Source organism: Grus americana, chromosome Z, assembly GCF_028858705.1.
Source record: "Grus americana isolate bGruAme1 chromosome Z, bGruAme1.mat, whole genome shotgun sequence".
NCBI lineage: Eukaryota > Metazoa > Chordata > Aves > Gruiformes > Gruidae > Grus > Grus americana.
Window position 1 is genome coordinate 38802835 of NC_072891.1, and position 20586 is coordinate 38823420.

The 20586-nt window shown below is 39.8% G+C and overlaps 1 protein-coding gene across 8 annotated transcripts in view; it reads left to right on the forward strand.

The window, feature by feature from the left end:
* FOCAD (focadhesin) overlaps positions 1-20586 on the forward strand; it is a 136007-nt gene that overhangs the window by 108659 nt on the left and 6762 nt on the right. For 7 of the 8 annotated variants that reach the window (XM_054809384.1, XM_054809385.1, XM_054809390.1 and 4 more), the window contains 12 exons: positions 4178-4325; positions 6437-6556; positions 7438-7560; positions 8386-8463; positions 8860-8931; positions 9103-9205; positions 10382-10462; positions 12116-12244; positions 16143-16258; positions 17542-17802; positions 18421-18510; positions 19621-19798. In XM_054809384.1, coding sequence (XP_054665359.1) covers positions 4178-4325; positions 6437-6556; positions 7438-7560; positions 8386-8463; positions 8860-8931; positions 9103-9205; positions 10382-10462; positions 12116-12244; positions 16143-16258; positions 17542-17802; positions 18421-18510; positions 19621-19798 — 1499 coding nt within the window. The remainder of the gene's footprint in view (positions 1-4177; positions 4326-6436; positions 6557-7437; positions 7561-8385; positions 8464-8859; positions 8932-9102; positions 9206-10381; positions 10463-12115; positions 12245-16142; positions 16259-17541; positions 17803-18420; positions 18511-19620; positions 19799-20586) is intronic. The other variant, XM_054809391.1, reaches the window with a different exon arrangement.

The window sequence follows — 20586 nt, forward strand, 5'->3', positions numbered from 1 at the left end:
TTGCTGGCAGTCAGAGGTTTCCAGAAGAATGTGTAACAATGGCAAGCAGGAGAGGGAAGATTGAAGGGTAGGTGGGGTTTTTTCTTTCTTATGCTGGGCGTAATTGCTCTATCTTTTAAAGGTTAATGGTGCCTTGGTGCTTACTGTGAGCACTCTGTGACCAAAGTAGTAACATAAAGCTGTAAATGTTGCAGACTTGTCCAAGTTTGGCATTTCTCCACTTTAAAACTGCTATTCCAAAGCAAGGGCCTTTCCAGCCTTTTCATCCAGTACGATGGGCATGGCCAACTGTGGGACGTAAGCGTTAACGCTGACCTTTTCATCAGTGTTTCACCCGTGCCAAACAGGCGATTCTCTTTTTCTGTTAAAAGAAATTTTGCAAGTTTTTTGAGAGTAGGTATATTATGCGGTACAGATGTGGGAGGTCGGAGTTCCCTTTTTTCTGAATGCCAGCAGTAATCATATCCTCTCCTGCGGCTGCCCTGAGGTTAGCGGCGGCCGGGAGGGCTCCCGATAGCAGCCCCTGGCCCTGCGCGGCGCGCGCAGCTCTGCAGGCCGGCAGCTCTCCGGCATCATGCTGCCCCCTAGCGGAACGCGGGGGCCTCCACCGCAGCCCGCCCCACCTCTTCCCCCCCGCCCCGCCCGGCTGTAGACTTGTGCGATGTGGCATGGCTCCTGGTTGTTTTAGAAGAATATGCCTCTCTGCTCAGTGACACACTTCGCCAGGGTGTGAAGTGAGACATCTCACGCACTGAAGGACTTTCGTTATTGTGAAAGAGAGGTTTTTGCTGAAGTTTTTGTTTTGTTTTTGTCTAGATAAGAAAGTGGTTTATCAATCTGTGTGCTGTGCAAACTGGAGCTCACACGACCACATTTCAGTGATCATGTCAGCCTTGATAGGAATATTGTTTTTATATATAATTTTCTTCATTTAATTAGGAAAATTCTCATTTTAAAATTGGGGGAGGAGGTAAGAGGAATGATGAAAACAGAGCTGTTTTCAATAAGCAGTAAGAACCTTTCCCTGAGCCAGTGCTTTAGTTTGGTGACAGTCCACTTATGTTCCATAAGAATCTCTACATCTGTTTAAGTTGCATCAAATACTCTGAACTTAAAGTTTCGTCTCAGAAAAGGTCACTGTGAGAATAATGCTCGTAAATCAGTACTCTCTTATCTGTCGTAACCACACAGGAAAAAAAAAAAACCCAAAAGTGAAACTATAATCTTTTAAAGGAGAAAAAACATTTCAGATGGTTAAGGATGTTAATATGATGTTGCTTCAGTTTTTAACTGAAATGGAGTTTCATCGATTGCAGAGCCTTAGGAGCTTTGCAGTTGCTCCTAATTTTAAATGGAATGCACTCACATGTTATCAAGAGATCTGTGAGTGGACCTTAAATCTGCCCTTATGTTAGACAGAAACTAAAATAAGTATATTTTTAAAATATCCTGATTTACCACTTTTCAATATACACATGTATGGAAAATGTGCATGACAGGTGTATTCAGACAGTTCTTTATGCTAATAGGTTTTGTCAGACTTATTGGTTACAGAAGCTATACAACAGTTCATTTTTTTTCTCCCAAGCCTAACTTACATAGAGCGTAGGTTCAGCAAGCATGTACATTCATGTCTGTTAACTTTTCTTATAGATTATGTTCTATAGATTTCTGTCAGATCAACTTCAGTGTACTGGGAAAAAAAATAAATTTAAAAAAAAAACCAGCAGCATTTCAGTTGTAACAGTACAGCATATGGGTAAAAAAGAGCTCTACATATGGTCTCTCTATTGGAAGGTTTTGCTTCACCCCTTCCCCCCCTGCCTTCCTGCAGACAAAGAAAACATGTTGGAGATTGGGTTAACTCTGACCTTTTGAAAAGTTTGCACGTAAAAAGTTTTTGAGAATACCAAGGGGCAGTAGAGTTTTTTTGGCTTGCATTGGTACATTTCCCATATTGAGGATGAATTCTACAAGACCCTTGCAAATGTGGCTTTCTGTGTAAAGTTGCAGCATGGCAGAACTAACTTGCATCTGTAAGAATAAATATTGGGCAAATCATAAATACTGATACATGTTGAGTAAAGATGTGGTAAAGAGCAAATTGTTATGAAACTTGAAATACTCTGTAGCCTTCCTTTAAATTGCGGTGTGGAACATTAAACTGACTTGGTTTTTTGTGGAGTTTTTCGCAAGGTCAGTAGCTGTTTGATTTTACTTTAAGGCATCTTCAATCAAAAACTTTATATTATTTTTACAGAACTCTGTCAAACTCCACTGACCTCAGTATTATCAGGATTTGGCCTGTAAAAAAAATAGCAGTTTTCCTTCATCCTAAATTACAAACCTTTTATTTTGTTTCATGATTTGTTCATGAAGTTTTTCATTCTGTGTGTGATGAACTGTACTGCCCTGTACACTGCCAAGTTATGTTATTGAGATAAATTACAGTAGATTCAAAAATGACTCATGACAGTAGTGCAGTATGTCTGATGCATTGGTAGTAAAACACTTAAAACATGCTGGGAAATCTGAGATACCGTGTGGATGAAGTGCACTTAAATATGAATTTTGTGTAGATCACAAACAAGGCACCTAAGTGAACACAATTGCTAGTTACAAAAAGGGGGCAGAGGGAACAAGGTTTTACTCTTACTTCAGTCGCCACTTATGTTTTGGGTCTTTGCAAAGAGATAACATAAAAAAAATTGTAGTTCTAATTAGGAACTTTGTTTTCTCTGTATTTTTGTCAACAAGCAATAGCGTATAATTGTGTATAGAACTCTTGCATATAAGCCATGTCCTTATTTTGTTGGCTGTTCATGAATTCAGATATGCCACTTAAAAACATTGATTCCAAAGGGTTGCTTCATTTTCTTCATTGGAAAAAGAAGACACCACTGCCAAGACACCACTCCAAGTATTCTAGCCATGCTCATCATCTTCACCCCCAGTTACTGAAAAACATTACCTTATAAATATGACTGAAGTTATTCTCAGAAGTTTCTTTTTTACTTAGCTGAGTAAAAGCAGTAAATATTCCTGGTTTTAAGTTGGATAGCAGAAGCTTAGAAGAATACCTAAGATCCTAGCCACATGTATTTGACTGCTCACTACATGCAGTGTCTGTCATTGGCATGCTCAGGGAGATGCGCAAGGGGAAAAAATCTTCATCCTCAGATAAGACTCAGATAAGACTTCTTTAAGCTACTGTGTATGTGTGCCAGTGAGAGACCACCTTCAGAGCAGGGAGTATCTGCTGTGCTTTTAGTATCTCATGACTGCAGCCAGAACTGGTTGGAAATTTTCTGACAAAACTCTGCAGTATTGTGAGTGATGACCTTGGGAAACTGAAACTTGTTGCGGGAGCACAGGTGCTAAATTTAGTAAGAGTTCTCTGGTCCAGAATGGGATTTCTGGTCAAATTCGAAAAAGAGGCAGAGCCTGTGAAGTTGTTCGTGCCAGCTACCCTATTAAATTATGTACTTTGAGGCTATGTTCTTGTTGCAATTTTAGGTATCCTCAGCATCAAACTGTTATATGTACTGGATATGTCTGCTCTGTTGAAGTTGGTCCACTGTTGAATATGAATATTTTAATACATATGGGTTAGAATGTATACCTGACAGTCACATTCTGAAATGCAGGTGAATACCTTAATCTGTACAGCCATCTTACCTACCCTCTGGCTCACTAATTTCATTATTTTTGCAAACTGGAACACGTCTTGCAGGAATTTGAGAGCAACAAACCCTAATACAGCCAGTGGACCTGCAATTAGTATGTTTAACTGGGGTATCAGAGTTTGGGATATCAGTATAAATCAGATGTGGAAGTTTGGATCCATACTCCCTTCATACTAGTTGATGTGCTTGTTGGTGGGGCTATTGGTTCTTCAGGGGTGTAAGGAATAATGAGGCTGTATGTGTTGGATTTATTATTTGAAATGCACATTTACTTCTTACACTTTTCTTTCATCCTGTGTCTTCCAAAAAGTATCATCTATGTGTGAAATAAAAACCATTTGTAAAATTGACTGTGTTAAGTATTTATCCACAGGGCTAGTTATTAGGTCAGGCCAAGAGGTCTTTTTGCTCAGCAACCAATGTTGGGGTGAAAAGAGAGTTCAGAGCTGCCAAAGCATACTTAATCCTTTTTCTTTTGTCTTCTCTTTAAGCACTGGATGTATTTTGGGAGTAGGACTTGTTCTTTCACTTATGAGTCACAGTAGCCAAACAGAATCACGAGTGCATGTTTCTGCTTCACTGCGAAAACTCTGCAAATACCTGGACAGCAGTGAGGACCAAAGCAGATGGGTCCAGGAGGTATGACCTATTTTACTGCAAATTCTGAATCTTCTTTTACTTTGTTGCCTCCCTTTAATAACTATACTCTTTTTTACTGAAGCTTTGTATCTTTAGTACTGTAATGCTTGGTTTCTATCATTTCTTTCACAATATATGGTTTTATATCTGGTAAAGAAAACAACAATAATAATAATAGAATAATCTGTAATGCTGCACAGACATTAAGAAACTGCCTGAAAAGATTACAGACATCATTCTTTGAAGTGCTTCTTTAATTCCTTAACCTCAAATTAAATTTCTGAAAGTTGAGTCCTGACTAGCTGTGGATATGGGTCTCTCTTATATACAGTTCTTTACTGTTCATCTGATCTACTAGAAAGCACACAGCAAGTTACTTTCAGAGAGAACCCTAATGCTAATACTTCCTCCTTCAATATGCCTCCTGTTTCCTTCTTTGAAAGTTGCTGTAACTAGCTAAAGTGAATCTTGCACTTGTCAATGCTGCTATGGCCCCATTTGCTGTTCTCTTTATAACTTTATAACTATGTTTTGAAGACTTAAACTGAGCTCTGCTAAGTTAGAGCATGCATTTCAGTTTATTTTGCCAAAATATGTCTTTTAAGTTTTGACGTGGTCCGTGCACTAAGTCTATAATTTTGTTGAGGTAAAACCTGAGAAGGAAAACTCATGGAATTGGAGGAGTTTACAACGGAAAACAAGAATCAGAATAAGCAGGTGTTTTGCACAAAAAAAAGCAACCCTGTACCTGATGTATGTAAGCCTGCAGCAGCTGAACAGCTGAGTTGCATAATCCTGTGTTTTTTCTAAGGGAATTAGCAGAGATTGGTAGTATTATTCTCTTTCCCCTCTCAGTACTGCTGTGAAAGCTCTTTATTAAAGGTCATCTTTTATGGAGTTTAATTTTTTTGGCAGTACATATGTGTTGGGGATTAGCCTTTTGCAGTTTATGGTTCATGCATTAAAATGAACTTAGAGCTATGAAATCATTTATCTCTCCCCAGAGATCTCAAAGTGCTTTACTGAACTTAAACTAGGTTCAATATAGCAACTTCTGAGATGAAAGGCAGCAGCTGTTTAACATCATGAGATAGATTGGGATGAGAAGCACAACCTACCCTTTTCAATTAAAATCTCTGTAAGGAATTGTACAGACAATTATATGAGTAAAATTTGGCCAGCAAACTACTGAATACTACTATATTTATGAGATGCTCCAGAGGTTCTTTCAGAGCTGTAAATGGCTGGGATATAATCCTGCCCTTGAGAGGTAACTTTGGCCTGCGGCAGCAAGAGGTACAATCTGAGCATTACTTGCTCCAAGTAAAATTGTGGCCAATCTTGCACAGTAGGTAGGTGCTCTCTACTTCCATTATAGTCAGGTGTTGTTCCGTTGCTTATCTTTGGTACAAAGGACATTAAACAGTTGGCACAGTTGCCTTGTTGAAAGTTCAGACTTCCTTTCCTTATTCTCCATGTCTAAGCCCAAAGAACAGAAAAACAGTGTCACTTGTGAATCCTTCTGCAAGGACGCGAGGCCAGTCATGCACTGTGTGTGGGAGACAGTTCTACTACATGCTTCTCTTCTGGCCTTGCGGACCTGCCTGTAGCCGTGATGGGATCCCAGCATGCTCTGTATGTTCACGTTAATAATGATCAGATACTTGTGTTGAGAAGAGTAACTACATTTGTGTGGAAGATCGGGAGTTTGACGTACATAAAACCAGAAGCACTTCCCAGCATTAGTTGTATTTGTTTAACGTTAGCATCAGTGAAGACTCTTTCAGGGAGGGAATAAACATCTGGAAGTATAAATTGAAAATTGCCCAGAGAAGTTTGCCCAGAGAACTTAGGGGTGCCCCCTCCCTGGAAGTGTTCAAGGCCAGGTTGGATGGGGCTTTGGGCAACCTGGTGTAGTGGAGGGTGTCCCTGCCCATGGCAGGGGGGTTGGAACTAGATGATCTTTAAAGGTGCCTTCCAACCCAATCTATTCTATGATCCTGTGATTCTAAAATGCTTTTTTATCATGCTGGCACATTACTCCATGTGCACATTGCTACAGTGAATTTGATCAGACACTGGTTAACAGAATTAAATACATTTTTTTTCAGGTACTTGCCTATTCTGTGGCCTGTTCCTGTGTCTCTGCTTTCAGTGTTGGAATCATAGAAGCAGCTGAGGCTGAGGAGGCCATGAACAAGCTACGGACCTTAGTGGAAAATAATCAGCAGGTCATAACGCAGTGTTTGGGCTTTACTTCACTTCTGGTTTTCTCTTACCTGTTTAATATTGCTTTACCCAGACTGTAACTACAAGAAAATTATATTAATCTACTTTCAGCATTAACATTGTGTTGTGCATACCGTGCAATTATCAAGACTACCACCTGATGCATTGATGCATTGTCTGCAAGTGTATAGCAATTACCACACAGTGAAATAAAAACAGATTTTATATGTTTGATTGCATTTAGAAGGGAAGTTGGTACTTTTGAGTTCTTCATGTCTTTAATCCTTGCGTCCTGCCAATTTTTGTCTCTTTTATAACATGTTTCTTCAGATTCTTTTTCTTTGTAGGAAAATACGTCTATTGTGCTCTTCTGAATTTTTGCTTTCCCTTAGCCTCCAGACAGTGCATCATAGCCACAGCTTTCTCCAGGTGTCTGTTTCATCCCTAGTGTCCCAGGGTTACCCTCTAAAAATGCCAAAAACAATCTCCATATTTCAGTGCTTGTTCTTTTTTGTTAAATGCTTGCCAAGCAACCGTTTTGAATCAAAGCCTGCTACTACACTAATCAACTGTTTAGAATGTTATCTGGAACATAGGAAGTCAAAACAAACTACCTTTGCTACAGTTTTTTATCTCCATATCAGCAAGTCTGCAAAATATTGCAGAACAATCTATGTGCCAGTATTTAATCTTAGAAAATCCTATGTCACTTGACATAAGAAAATACTTGAAATAAGAAAGCATCCAGTGTTTTAGACAAAGACATTACTTCTAATTATTGGGAAATAATAAATATTTAAGTAATCTTTCAATAATAAGTATTAAAAAGAATACAGAATCCTTTGAAAGATCTGGGTTTTAATGTGCTTTTTTCACCTTACAGACCCACAGTTTTGCTTTAGCTCTAGGTGCAGTAGTACATGGCTTGTCAGCTTGTGGTCATGGGAAAGCTGAAGACCTGAGTAACAGACTACTGCCAGCCTGGATGAAAATTGTGCTTGCAGAGGTAAAGCAGTCTGAATTCCTGTTTTTTGCAGGAGGGGGTGGGGGTGCAGGTGTGATTTTAAATGAACAGTAGGGGCATAATTTTCCTTGCCTCTGCAATTGTCATGCTAGGAAAAGTTAGGACTATCTAAACATGCTGTTTGATTGATATTTGGAAGCAAAAATACATCTTTGGACTGTTTGCTAAAGAAAAAAACCAGCTATTTCTCTTCTGCTTGTATGATTGATGGGAAATGTTTATTTCCATGAGTTCTTAATTTGGACATCTTTACTAATTTGGAACAATATCCAAGGCTAAATGTAGGTTATTAAAAGCTAAATATGCAATATCCAAGGCTAAAATGTAGGTTATTAAATGAAGATGCCTTGTGAAATTAGGTGCTACTTGTCAAAATTAGACTAACAGAATGGTGATTATAGTGCCTCAGTTGTTACGATAATTTTAATTTATCTCATTGTAACAAAAATTGCATGTTTGAAATCAGACTCTCAACTTACACATTAAGATTGCAGCTGAAGGTAAGTATCAATAAAGAAACAGTGTTTCGGAGTTGAATTGTAATGGTATATTTTGTGGAATACAAACTGTTAGAAGAAAGTGATTTGTCAGGGAGAAATGCATGATGATTTCAGATGGGGAAAGCTCCATATAAAGTCTTTCATTCACCAAGAGAGGGATGAATAATTATCCAGGATGTTGGAGGCTGACCTGAAAAGGTTGTGGAATGAGAGGTGTAAAAGTGACAGCAGTCATGGTTTTTAAGTTGGAAGAAACAGTAGGGTTGTGTGACCCCATTGACTCACTGATCCTGAATTACACTTCCAGGGCTCTCCAACAATGCAGCGTCTAGCTGCTGTCAGTGGGCTGGTTGCACTGGTGGGCTCTGAAGGAGGCATGATACAGGTGAGAACATGCAAGGAAATGGTACCTTTATCTCTTCTAGAAATTTGGTTAGAAGGCAAGACGGAATGACATCCTCTGCGTCCTTACAGCAGTGGTTATATACCAGGGCATCCCATTTATGCAATTGTGAGTCATGTTGGGTATGAACCAAGTGGGATAGAGTTACGATGTGTAAAATGAGGTCTGTTCCCTTTTCCCATCATATAGCCCATGTGCAGTGCCACTGGGGAAGAGGAAAGCCATGCAGGCTTTCTCCTTTTCTCACCCACTCCCCAACAAAAAGGCATGTGTGCAAATGTAATCTGTCTTTGCAGCACCTGTCCTCTGTATTGGTAATTCCTTTTTTCCCCTTATAAAATTCACATCATGGTTTTGTTTTTTCTTTTTCTCTGGCAGCTGAAATCTGAGAGCATCCAGTCCTCCCAATTTCAAAGTAAGCTGAACGAAGTCATCAGAGCCCTTACACAGGTAAGAAGGCAGCCTCTGTTTCCTGCTTTGGATAATGCAGTACTAGAGTACAGTTACACCTTGCACAGACAGGTCAAATCTGTTTAAAGAAACTGCATAATGTCTGTGTCCAGCTTGAATGAGGCAATGTAGGGAAATTTGTCTAACTAGCAGTTTATTTTGTCTCAACAGATAATCAGTTTTTCAGGGCAGGTTGGCCTTCAGACAAATGCAGCAGGACTTTTGGGACGTCTTCATATGTCCTGTTTGTCTTCTACTCAGAACAGGGCATCCGGTAAGATGCTTTATTATTGCTGCTTAAAGAACACATAGAAGTAGCACCTAGCTAAAAAGGCAGCAAGGGACACATTAGGCGAGATAGGGTAAACATTGCAGCCCTATTAAATGACATGACAGCCTTTGAATCAGAGACCTTATGGTGCTATGTGTGCTAGACCTAAAGATTGGAATGTGAAGCAGGAATCAGTGTGCTGAAGAGGATCCCCCCATCCACTTTTACTTGCAGTATCAAAGTAAGGTTCTAAGTTGTTCTGGTCAAACTTGTATATTGCTTCTGGTTTTATTCTTTTATAGAATAAATTATAAAGAAGTTTTACACTGCATATGGCACGTGCATTTGACATCTACATTATCCACTCCACGCCCTGAGAACTGATTAATCTACTCACTGTTGTAGCACTTCCCATGGTATAAAAAAGTCAACACTTAAAAACTGAATCATAACAAGAGCAAGCTGACTTTTCAAAAGTATTTTTCCAGAAGAGATCTTCTCTGGTTAGCTGAAGTAAAAAAAACTAGCTTTCTGTGCCCTTTCAGTGTAGCAATTACCACAGAAATTCATATTCTGACAATGCATCATTACATTCTGGTGTTTTTTCAATATTCATTGATAAAATAAAAGTAGGATTACACCATTGATAAAATGCCAGTAATTGGAGGGAACTAATGAAGTGGAAGCTGTTCATTTCGTTATGAACGAAATTGGGAACCAACAATATGAAGTGTAGTGTAGATAAACTTCTTCATCACAGAAAAAAGATTCTTGGAGTTTCTACTTTTGTATAATCTTGGCACATGTGCCTCAGATTAGATAGATATGGAATCTCTCTGTTGTATTAAACTTAGTAAGCTTTTGAAGCTCTCCCTTTTAAAGCCTGCCTTCCAGTGGCTGATACATTTTAAGGAAGTTCTTATCCATGGCTTTTCAGTTGGTCAATGAATTTGTTTTTTCATACCTGACATCTTTCACCAACACAAATGTTTAGCTTGCCTTCAAAGTGGAAAGGCCAATGCATCTATCAATAATCTTGTGGTCTAAATACTTTGAGTCACCTACATAATTAGTTAGCTCAAACATAGCTCAGTTTGGCCTTTGAATTTATGTGGAACCTGTAAGTTATAATTTCTGCTGACATGTTTTAGTATATAAACAGTCTTTTTGTCTTCACAGTTCCTCCAGATTTTAGTTACTTGCCTGAAAACAGCTTTATCAGGGCAGCTATTGACTTTGCCATTGAAAGTGGAAAGAAAGGTAAGAAGGAATCAAACTACAGTATCCCTTTGGGAAATTCGTTATGACTATAAAAGGTTACCCTAATAACCCGCTTTTATTTCCTAAGAGGACTTTTCTAATACTAATTGAAACTTCACTAATGTGGGATGTTTAATTTCTAAAAGAAAGAAATTTAATAACACTCGAAAACATGAAGTAGAATTGTGTGGTTAGGTCTTTAGTTTTCTCCACTGAATTTTTACGACTTTTTAAAACTTTTCCCTTTCCCCTTCCCTCTTTGTTTGTGAGATCATGTATCTTCCGTGTGGGAATGAAAGTCAAATTATTTTGAGCATTAGCAGGTATCCACAGGAATACTCCATCATCAGGCAAACTTTATGTTGCCCCTTATTTCAGTGATTCTAGGTTAAGATTCTCTGTAGCAGTATTCAAATGGGTTACTACTATGATTCTGCCCCTCTACTCCGCTCTCATGAGACCCCACATGGAGTACTGCGTCCAGCTGTGGGGTCCCCAGTACAAGAAAGACATGGAGCTGTTGGAGCGAGTCCAGAAGAGGGCCACGAAGATGATCAGAGGGCTGGAGCACCTCTTCTGTGAGGACAGGCTGAGAGAGTTGGGGTTGTTCAGCCTGGAGAAGAGAAGGCTCCAGAGAAATCTAATTGCAGCTTACCAGTACCTGAAGGGGCCTACAGGAAAGCTGGAGAGGGACTGTTTACAGGGCCATGTAGTGGTAGGACAAGGGGTAATGCGTTTAAACTGAAAGAGGGTACATTTAGATTAGATATGGGGAAGAAATTCTTTACTGTGAGAGTGGTGAGGCACTGGCACAGGTTGTCCAGAGAAGCTGTGGCTGCCCCATCCCTGGCAGTGTTCAAGGCCAGGTTGGATGGGGCTTTGGGCAATGTGGTCTAGTGGAGGGTGTCCCTGCCCATGGCAGGGGGAATTGAAACTAGATGATCTTTAAGGTCCCTTCCAGCCCAAACCATGCTATGATTCTGTGTGTGATAAATGCAAAGGAACCTGAAGAAATTATGCTCTTGCATGAGCAGTGCTAGGAAGAGAGAGGTGTCTTGGAGTGCAGTCTTAAGGGAGATGAAGCAGAAGAGATTATTCCTATGTGGAGCTGAGTGAGCTCACTGCTGTCCTGTGAAGCAGGCTTTGCTTCCAGTGGAGGTAAAAATAGCCCATGCCTTGCCTTCGGGAGGACTTTCACTGAGTTACCTCCCTATGTTTAAGTAACACACAATGTAACAAAAGTTAGCACCTGTCTGACAATTTTTGTGGCCTGCACCTACAGGATGGGGAAAGAGAGCAGTGTCAGAAAACTTCGCTGTTCTCCTATTCTCTTCCTAAATGCAAAAATCCTACCCTACAAGATGAGGAATATCTGTAATTAACTCACAAATTGGTTCAAGAGGAAGGAACCAGAAAGTTTATCAGTAACAAAAAGCCTTTTTTGATAGGACATTAATGTTAAAAATACAACTGTTGATTACAAACAAGAGATAGCTAATTCTCAGAATCAAAAAGAAATAACAGTAATTTTGTAATGCTTTTCAGTTTTTCACTACAGATTGGTCTTCAGTGCAGTGTTCACATTTTTTCCCGAGCTGTCTAGCCAAATGTGTGCATGTAAAATTCAGACTGTGACTGAATCTTCTGTTGTAGGCCCTGAATCCGTCCCAGCTGAGCTGGTAAAAGTAGCACTGGCACCCATTGCATTAGTTGGAGAAAGCCATCAGTATCCACCTGTAAACTGGGCATCCATTCTTTCTCCTTTGATGAGGCTAAACTTTGGTAAGATTAATAGTTTTCTGTTAAGTTTTTTGTACTTGTCACACGACTTCTTTACTAACACAGCTTTCACAGACTTTAAAGCATACTTTGGGGCTTGAAGTTATTCCAGGTTTTGAAGTGTTTATTATGCTTTGAAGACCAACTTTTTAATGTTTGCAAGCATGTATTTGTGGTCACTGTGTTAACACGGTTTAACTCAAGAAAAGACTAGAGAAGATCAGAGCTGAGAAGTTTGGAACAGTATTGGAAGTTCCCTAAAACGCTTGTGAAATTGGACCAAATTTTTCATTTGAACTATTTACAATAAGAAGAGCCCATCATGAAACTCTAATTGTATCTCATTTTCAGCACCCACTAAATGCTGGTTCAGTGCCTGTGTCTGTGCAGGCAGCTTTATCACAAATTTGAACTGCTCTGTAGCACATTTAGCTATCACTAGTTTGAAACACATTTTCTACTAAATTACACTGGGTGACAGAGGAAAGCATATCCCTTTCTTCCATCATGATCCTGATTTTGTCAGTGCTTCTAAGAGCATTTTCTCTTCATGCTGGAGCATAGCTTTGATCCTGAAGTATTACGCTGGACAGCTTGTATGATATTTTTCTGCTCAGGATATCTGTCCATGCCTGTTTTGGTTGATAAAAGTGTCTGACTTTCAGACTCATTTCCTTTAAAAAACCCCAACAAACTACTGTGCAAAGTTCTGTATTCCCTTGCTTGATTCCACTGAGTTTTGTTTCTCCTGATTTATGTAACTGTTATTACTGGCCTTGCAGATTCTTTTACAACTGGGTTGGGCAAGTGCTGTTGTGTTTAAATTGATGTGCTGTAGAGCCCAGAACATGGAAGGTTGTTCTCATTTCTTTCTGGTGTTTATTTTACTGAGACAGAGTGCTTGTATAAGCACTAGAAATCATTGAACTGCCCTGTGAGGAACAACTACTTGCTACATACAGAAAGATTTGGCTACACGTTAAGCATTTTTTGTGTATACTTGAACTGTAATTTCTGTTTTACTTGGAATTCTTGCAATTGATTGTAACGTCTCCTGGCAGAATAAGTGAAAGAATTTCCTATACCGAGCTCTGCACTCCATGCTGATGCAAATTTGTGTGCAATCTTATGAATAGCTGAAACTAGTTAAATGTATGGGGGATTTTTTTATTCCTGTTTTTCACTTAGGAGTCTTACTTTTGTAAATCAGGGGAATTCCAGAGGAAACAGTACATCGTTTTTTGTGGCTATGTTTTCATTGACTTCAGACAGCATCATAGTCTACATTTTTATACATTTTAGGTATTATTACCTAATAGTCCACCTAGAAATATAGCACTCTAACACACTTTTTCCGGAACAGCTATATCATTAATATTTTAACGAAAATTAGACTATATGCTTAATTCTCTCAGATTCTTTAGTTCACTGTTATTCATGCCTGAGAATTCATGACTGGTTTTATGAACCTTAAATGTTTCACAGAGTCTGCTGTGAAGATTTGTTCATCTATAAACATCTTGAAGACAACAGATTGCTTACCCATCTTACAAGGTTTATTGCAGTTGTTGCTGAGCAGAAACCATATGACATGATTGAAATAGTACCTTATTATTTGCTATTCAGTAGTGCTCTGCAGTGAAGTCATAGGCAAATCGTAACCTGTGTCTTCGCAATCCAAGTTAGAGAGAATTTTTGAACGGGTTACCAAAGTATCTTGTTACAATTTCACCCTTTCCCTGTTCTGCAAATTACTTAACTTCCCATATAAGATATTTTATGTCAAAGAGCGTCATACTAGACTCTTAAGTATTTGCTTTGTTCATGCACTAATGTTAGTGAACTTTATAAAACTCATACTATATAGATTGTGATCTTCATTACTGAAAGAACATTTTAAATTGCAAAGCACATATTTAAGTTTTATGCTGACATTTAACAGTAATGTATCATCTGTCTAATGGGTCAAATGCTAGTATAATACTTAAATTGTTTGTCTGGATGTTGCTGTACCACTCATGTACTACATGGAAGCCATGCCATTGCTCAAAGTACCTCTTGAATGTATTTATGACTAGTTATTCTATTAAGAAACAGGCTGTGCCAGTCATTAAGGGGACTTGAAAGAGAAACCAATAAGGTTTCCATAACCATTATAAGCTCTATATAGAATCATAGAATCATAGAATGGTTTGGGTTGGAAGGGACCTTAAAGACCATCTAGTTCCAACCCCCCTGCTGCGGGCAGGGACACCCTTCACTAGACCACATTGCCCAAAGCCCCATCCAACCTGGCCTTGAACACTTCCAGGGATGGGGCATCCACAACCTCTCTGGGCAACCTGTTCCAGTGCCTCACCACCCTCACAGTAAAAAATTTCTTTCTAACATCTAATCTAAATCGACCCTCCTTCAGCTTAAACCCATTACCCCTTCTCCTGTAACTACACTCCCTGATAAACAGTCCCTCTCCAGCTTTCCTGTAGGCCCCCTTCAGGTACTGGAAGGCCGCAATTAGATCTCTCTGGAGCCTTCTCTTCTCCAGGCTGAACAATCCCAACTCTCTCAGCCTGTCCTCACAGGAGAGGTGCTCCAGGCCTCTGATCATCTTCGTGGCCCTCCTCTGGACTCTCTCCAACAGCTCCATGTCTGTCTTGTACTGGGGCCCCCAGAGCTGGACGCAGTACTCCAGGTGGGGTCTCACAAGAGCGGAGTAGAGGTGCAGGATCACCTCCCTCGACCTGCTGGTCACAGTGCTTTTGATGCAGCCCAGGACACGGTTGGCTTTCTGGGCTGCAAGCGCACACTGCCGGCTCATGTTGAGCTTCTCATCAATCAATACCCCCAAGTCCTTCTCCTCAGGGCTGCTTTCAATCCATTCCTCACCCAGCCTCTAGTTGTGCTTGGGATTGCGCTGACCCACGTGCAGGACCTTGCACTTGGCCTTGTGGAACTTCATGCAGTTTGCACGAGCCCACCCCTCCAGCCTGTCAAGGTCCCTCTGGATGGCATCCCTTCCCTCCAGCGTGTCGACCCCACCACACAGCTTGGTGTCGTCGGCAAACTTGCTGAGGGTGCACTCGATCCCACTGTCCATGTCGTCAACAAAGATGTTGAACAGTGTCAGTCCCAGTACCGACCCCTGAGGGATGCCACTTGTCACTGTTCTGCACTTGGACATTGAACCATTGACCACAACTCTTTGAGTGCGACCATCCAGCCAATTCCTTATCCACCGAGTGGTCCATCCATCGAATCCATGTCTCTCCAATTTAGAGACAAGGATGTTGTGCGGGACAGTGTCAAATGCCTTGCACAAGTCCAGGTAGATGATGTCAGTTGCCCTTCCCTTATCCACCAATGCTGTAACCCCATCATAGGAGGCCACCAAACTGTCGGGCGCGATTTGCCCTTAGTGAAGCTGTGTTGGCAATAAGGTCTTTCCACATGTTAACCTGGGGAATGCTGCAACCAAGCGCTCACAGCAGTAACAGTGGCTAACCTCTGTTCTGTGACATACTATATGAACATGGGGTACATGAAAGAGTAGAAACATGTGAACATGCATTTAGAAGAAAGGAATATTGACTCATTTCTCCCTATGTAGATTAAATCTTCTCTTTATTTGGCATGGAGTTTTTTAATTCTTACTTTTCTTACCATTGCCACGTTTTTATTCTTGAATGCATCGAAATGAGCTTGAACAAATCCTGAGATTTCTGGCTGAAAGTGCATGAGTGGGAAAAGGATACTTATGTATGTGTTAAAAGCTTTAAGCAGCGTGTGTAGAAAAGCAAATTTTAATGTAGTGCTCTAGTAGAACAATACCTGTATTTTATGAGTTGAGAACAAATTTAAAGATAATTTATTAATAACTTCTGTTTGTTTTCTTCTGCTTTAGGTGATGAGGTCAAACATCTCTGCCTTCAACTGGCTGTGACACAAGCCCAGTCATCTCAAAATGCAGCAATGCTTTTGGGGATGTGGGTGGCACCTCCCCTTGTCTACACTCTCAGTGTATGTATGTCAGAAAATTTGTGGGACCTCAGCACCTCTTTCCTATAAGATTCCTCAGTGATGATGTTTAGGATGTCTTCCTGAGAGGCACATCTGTTTCTCCTAGAAAAGGATTACTGGGTTCAGAATTCTGCAGAAATGCTGTTTAGCAAATATTTATTGTGAGAGAAAGGCTATTCTGGGGACTTGAAATTCAAGGCAGACTTAAGATCTGCTACACTGGTTTTGCTTAAATTACTTAAGACCTTTTTCCTCTCTCTCATTTCATACTATGGCTCTGATAACCTAGAGATGTCAGAAGGCATGGCATGTAGGGAGAAAAAGTATCTTTTATTATACCAACTGATAGTCTTAGAAAAAAGTCCCACCTATCTGTCCAAAAGCTTGGCTGCTTCTTCCAGCAATGTCTCTTGATCTAGTAAACCATGTTACTTCTTGAAAATTTTACCTTAATTCTGTAGTTAGTCAACAGACTTACCTATTGTATAATCAAATTTGGGCTTATCCTCCAGCTCTTCTTAAAGAGGTACAGCATGGACTCCATGATACAGTATGTAGAACTCCCTGAGTCTCGCAGTGCACTTAACTATGCAGTTCTGTCAGTTTATACAGGTTGAGGAGCAGGTTCATGGCAATTCTCAGAAAATCCATTGTGGATGTCTATGATCTCTTCCACTTCTTCAAGGGGTATTTTTGTCTTGTAATTTTTAATTCATTAGTCTTCATAGATATATAAACACTTGGCAATTTTAAGATACATAATTGGTAAGGTACTGAAAAAAAAAGAGATTTTATTTCTGTCCACCAATTCCTCACTGCAGTGGGAGTTTGAGGTCACAAAATGAGCTTAGCCACAGACTGTGTAAACTTGGGGTTCCTTGAATGTAGTTATTAATTCTTCTTCACTAGCTAGTAATATTAATGGTGCTAGGAATACCACACTTCTGTCCTTGGCTGTCTAGTCAGTATGTATGCTTTATGTAGGAATGCAGTGGGCACCATATAGGGAAATCACAATTGTTCTGCCAGTACAATGATATCTAGGGTTCATGGAAAGAAAATTACTCAATTTTTAAGGAAAATGGAATATTGACATGTTAGAACTCTTTTTAATTCAAGCAATTCATCAAAAGAGGGAAGAAGAATTAAGACATATTTATGACTTTGAGTGCTTTTTTATGTGGTGTTTGAGCCACTTTTTTATAATTTCATCCTTGATAACAATAGTTGAAAGTCAGTGAAGAGCTAGAATCTGAAACTAAGCAAAAGTTTTTACTTTTCAGATGAAAACCCGGAAATACCTTTTCATGTCCCTGCCCCTGTGGATGAAACATGTTGCAGAAGACAAACTACAGTCTTTTACAGAAGTGTTTCTGATACAGCAATTTGAAGTGAAGAACCGCACAAAAAACCCAGATGTCTGCCAGTGTGTTTTACAGGGGCTCATGCAGGCAATGAAACTTCCAAACCCTGCCCAGTACTGCTGGAGCTTTCTCTGCCAGTCTGTGGAGAAAATATTTGAGCTCCTTCCAAATGAGGTTCAGGTAAGGAATAAGTGTGAGGTGTATGAACATTGTAACTGGGTATTTTTACTGATGGTAAGTCCCACCTTTTTGCACTGACCCATCAGATTTGAAACGTGAAGTAGGTGTAAAATTTTTAGTGATAGTAGTTAACGTGCCTGCATAATTGCAATTTAAGATATTCTTTAGAGTATGACTAAGTTGTGAAACCAATTTAATGTACACTTTTCGCTCATAAATGATTTGGTAATGGAAAAATACAGTATTAGTACTGAAATAAATGTTATTGAAACAGAAGCAGAGAACAATCAGAAGGTGGGGGTTTTTTTCCCCCACAGAGGATTCAGCTCTCACAGTAATTTAAAGAAACTATCTAGCTACAGAAAATATCTCCACGGACAGGTACTTTTCCATTAAAAAAAAACCTCTTTGAAAGTTTTCAGATACTATTATTCCTTAATAATTAAGTACATTGAAGTCCCCAGCAAATACAGAATTTCTAAAATAGAATAAATAAAATGAGGCTAGAGACTAGATTAAATATTCATCGTGATCATTAACAAAATTCCTGGACTCACCAGGATGTTGAAGACACCTGGCAGTATACCTCTAAACATGCATTTACTTTTCTATTTCCAGAGAGGCGAACTTGAGATGTATATCGATGTAGTAAAATGCATCTCAGAAATGGCTGATTCAGAGATTGATCACATTGTCCAGATCTCTAAGGTAATGATGTTTTACTTCTGGTCTTTTATTGTGTGAAACAAATACACGTTACCATTTTTCATGTCACCAGAGTGTTTTAGCTCATTGAGACCATTGATTGTTTTATCTGCCATGCAAGTAAGAGTGTTCCGGCTCTAATTTGCAGGTAGCAGAGAGAAGCAAAAGTGATAAGAGCCTGTATCCCAAACTTTCTCAAGGCAACTGAAATACTACTGATTTCACCTAGGAGCTTTGAGCTGGAGAGTCTAACTTGGTCAAGTTCAGGCAGGGCTCTGTTAGCAGAACAAGAATGTTGTTAGATACAAACAGCAGACATAGTCCTCTTCAGTTAACCTTGAAATGGACGGTAAATGCATCCCGCTGACTAGCTGTGCTTGAACTGGTGGATCCTTGTTTCTGTTAAAAACGTGAAATACTTTGACCGAACAACCTTTCATTCTTGACTTAATGTGCCATATCTCCATTCACAATCAGAATGTTTCCTAGTGGACAAGATGGCTAAGGATGACAATGGAATAGAAAAGCTTTCAGCTCCTAGCTCACCAGTGGAATCAATTAGCAGTGGAATACTTAGCAGCTGAAATGCTAAGGAAATTACCTGTCTGGAAGGACTTGATCATTTCAGATTGTAATAAACATCCATGACATAAAAGCATGTTGTTCTGTTTACTGGCAGATTCACTAAAGAATCAAGCATTTAAATAGGCTAGGGAAGTTGAACTGTCATTTCCTTGAATCTTTGAGTTCTTATTTTTATACTGGAAAACGCCATTTAAGAAACCCCTTTTTGTCACTGCAGTGAACCTGTCTTGCAAGAACACTTGACTGTCCAGAACTGTAAGCTGGCTCACTTCAATTTAAAGGGCAATGTAAAATTTAAAGCAGTATGAAAACAGTCAAACTGTACTGATTTGCAGGTTTTTGGACTATTTAGAAGTGTGTAAAATTAAATATGTACAGTCTTCTGTTTCAAAATTTGTCTTGAAGAAAAATGAGCCTGCTGACTATTCAAAGAGTTTCTTCCCTTTTTTGTAAAAAGGAATTCAGCATCTACTGTTCCCTCAAGAAAAGTATGTTTTAATTTAACATGTTTTTCAATTGTATTTGCAGAACAATATAGAGAAGGCCACATTCACGAAAGTGTATTTAATTTCTCAAGGGAGACTGCCTCTGATGAACTTGAATGCTGTGATTGATACTGTGGCAGGATATCACCAGAAAGAAAATCTTTTATGGATGTTTTTGCATAGTTTCTATCATGCTCGTATTGTGAGCCATGAGAACACAGGTAAGGTCAGGCTTGAAGAAGAATCAACAACAAAATCAACAGATGTCAATGGCACTACACTGATTCATAGCATCATAGAATGGTTGGATTGGAAGTTCCAACCCCCCTGCCATGGGCAGGGACACCCTCCACTAGACCACATTGCCCAAAGCCCCATCCAACCTGGCCTTGAACACGTCCAGGGAGGGGGCATCCACAACCTCTCTGGGCAACCTGTTCCAGTGCCTCATCACTCTAACAGTGAAGAATTTCTTCCTAACATCTAATTTAAATCGACCCTCCTTCAGCTTAAACCCATTACCCCTTGTCCTGTCACTACACTCCCTGATAAACAGTCCCTCTCCAGCTTTCCTGTAGGCCCCCTTCAGGTACTGGAAGGCCGCAATTAGATCTCTCCGGAGCCTTCTCTTCTCCAGGCTGAACAACCCCAACTCTCTCAGCCTCTCCTCATAGGAGAGGTGCTCCATCTCTCTGATCAGCTTCGTGGCCCTTTTCTGGACTCGCTCCAACAGCTCCATGTCTCTCCTGTACTGGGGACCCCACAGCTGGATGCAGTACTCCATGTGGGATCTCACAAGAGTGGAGTAGAGATTACAGCAGAGTAGATTCCTTTAAAATAATTTTAAGATGCTTTAACCCAAGTGTTTCCAAATTTCTCTATATTAGAATCTACTCAGTCTTCAGAATTTTTCTGCTCTTCAAATACTTGTATCAAATATTGCTTTTATGTTTTTCTCCAATTCTTTATGTTTCTGCGGATCAACTACAAGTCATTTATCTCAGCCAGG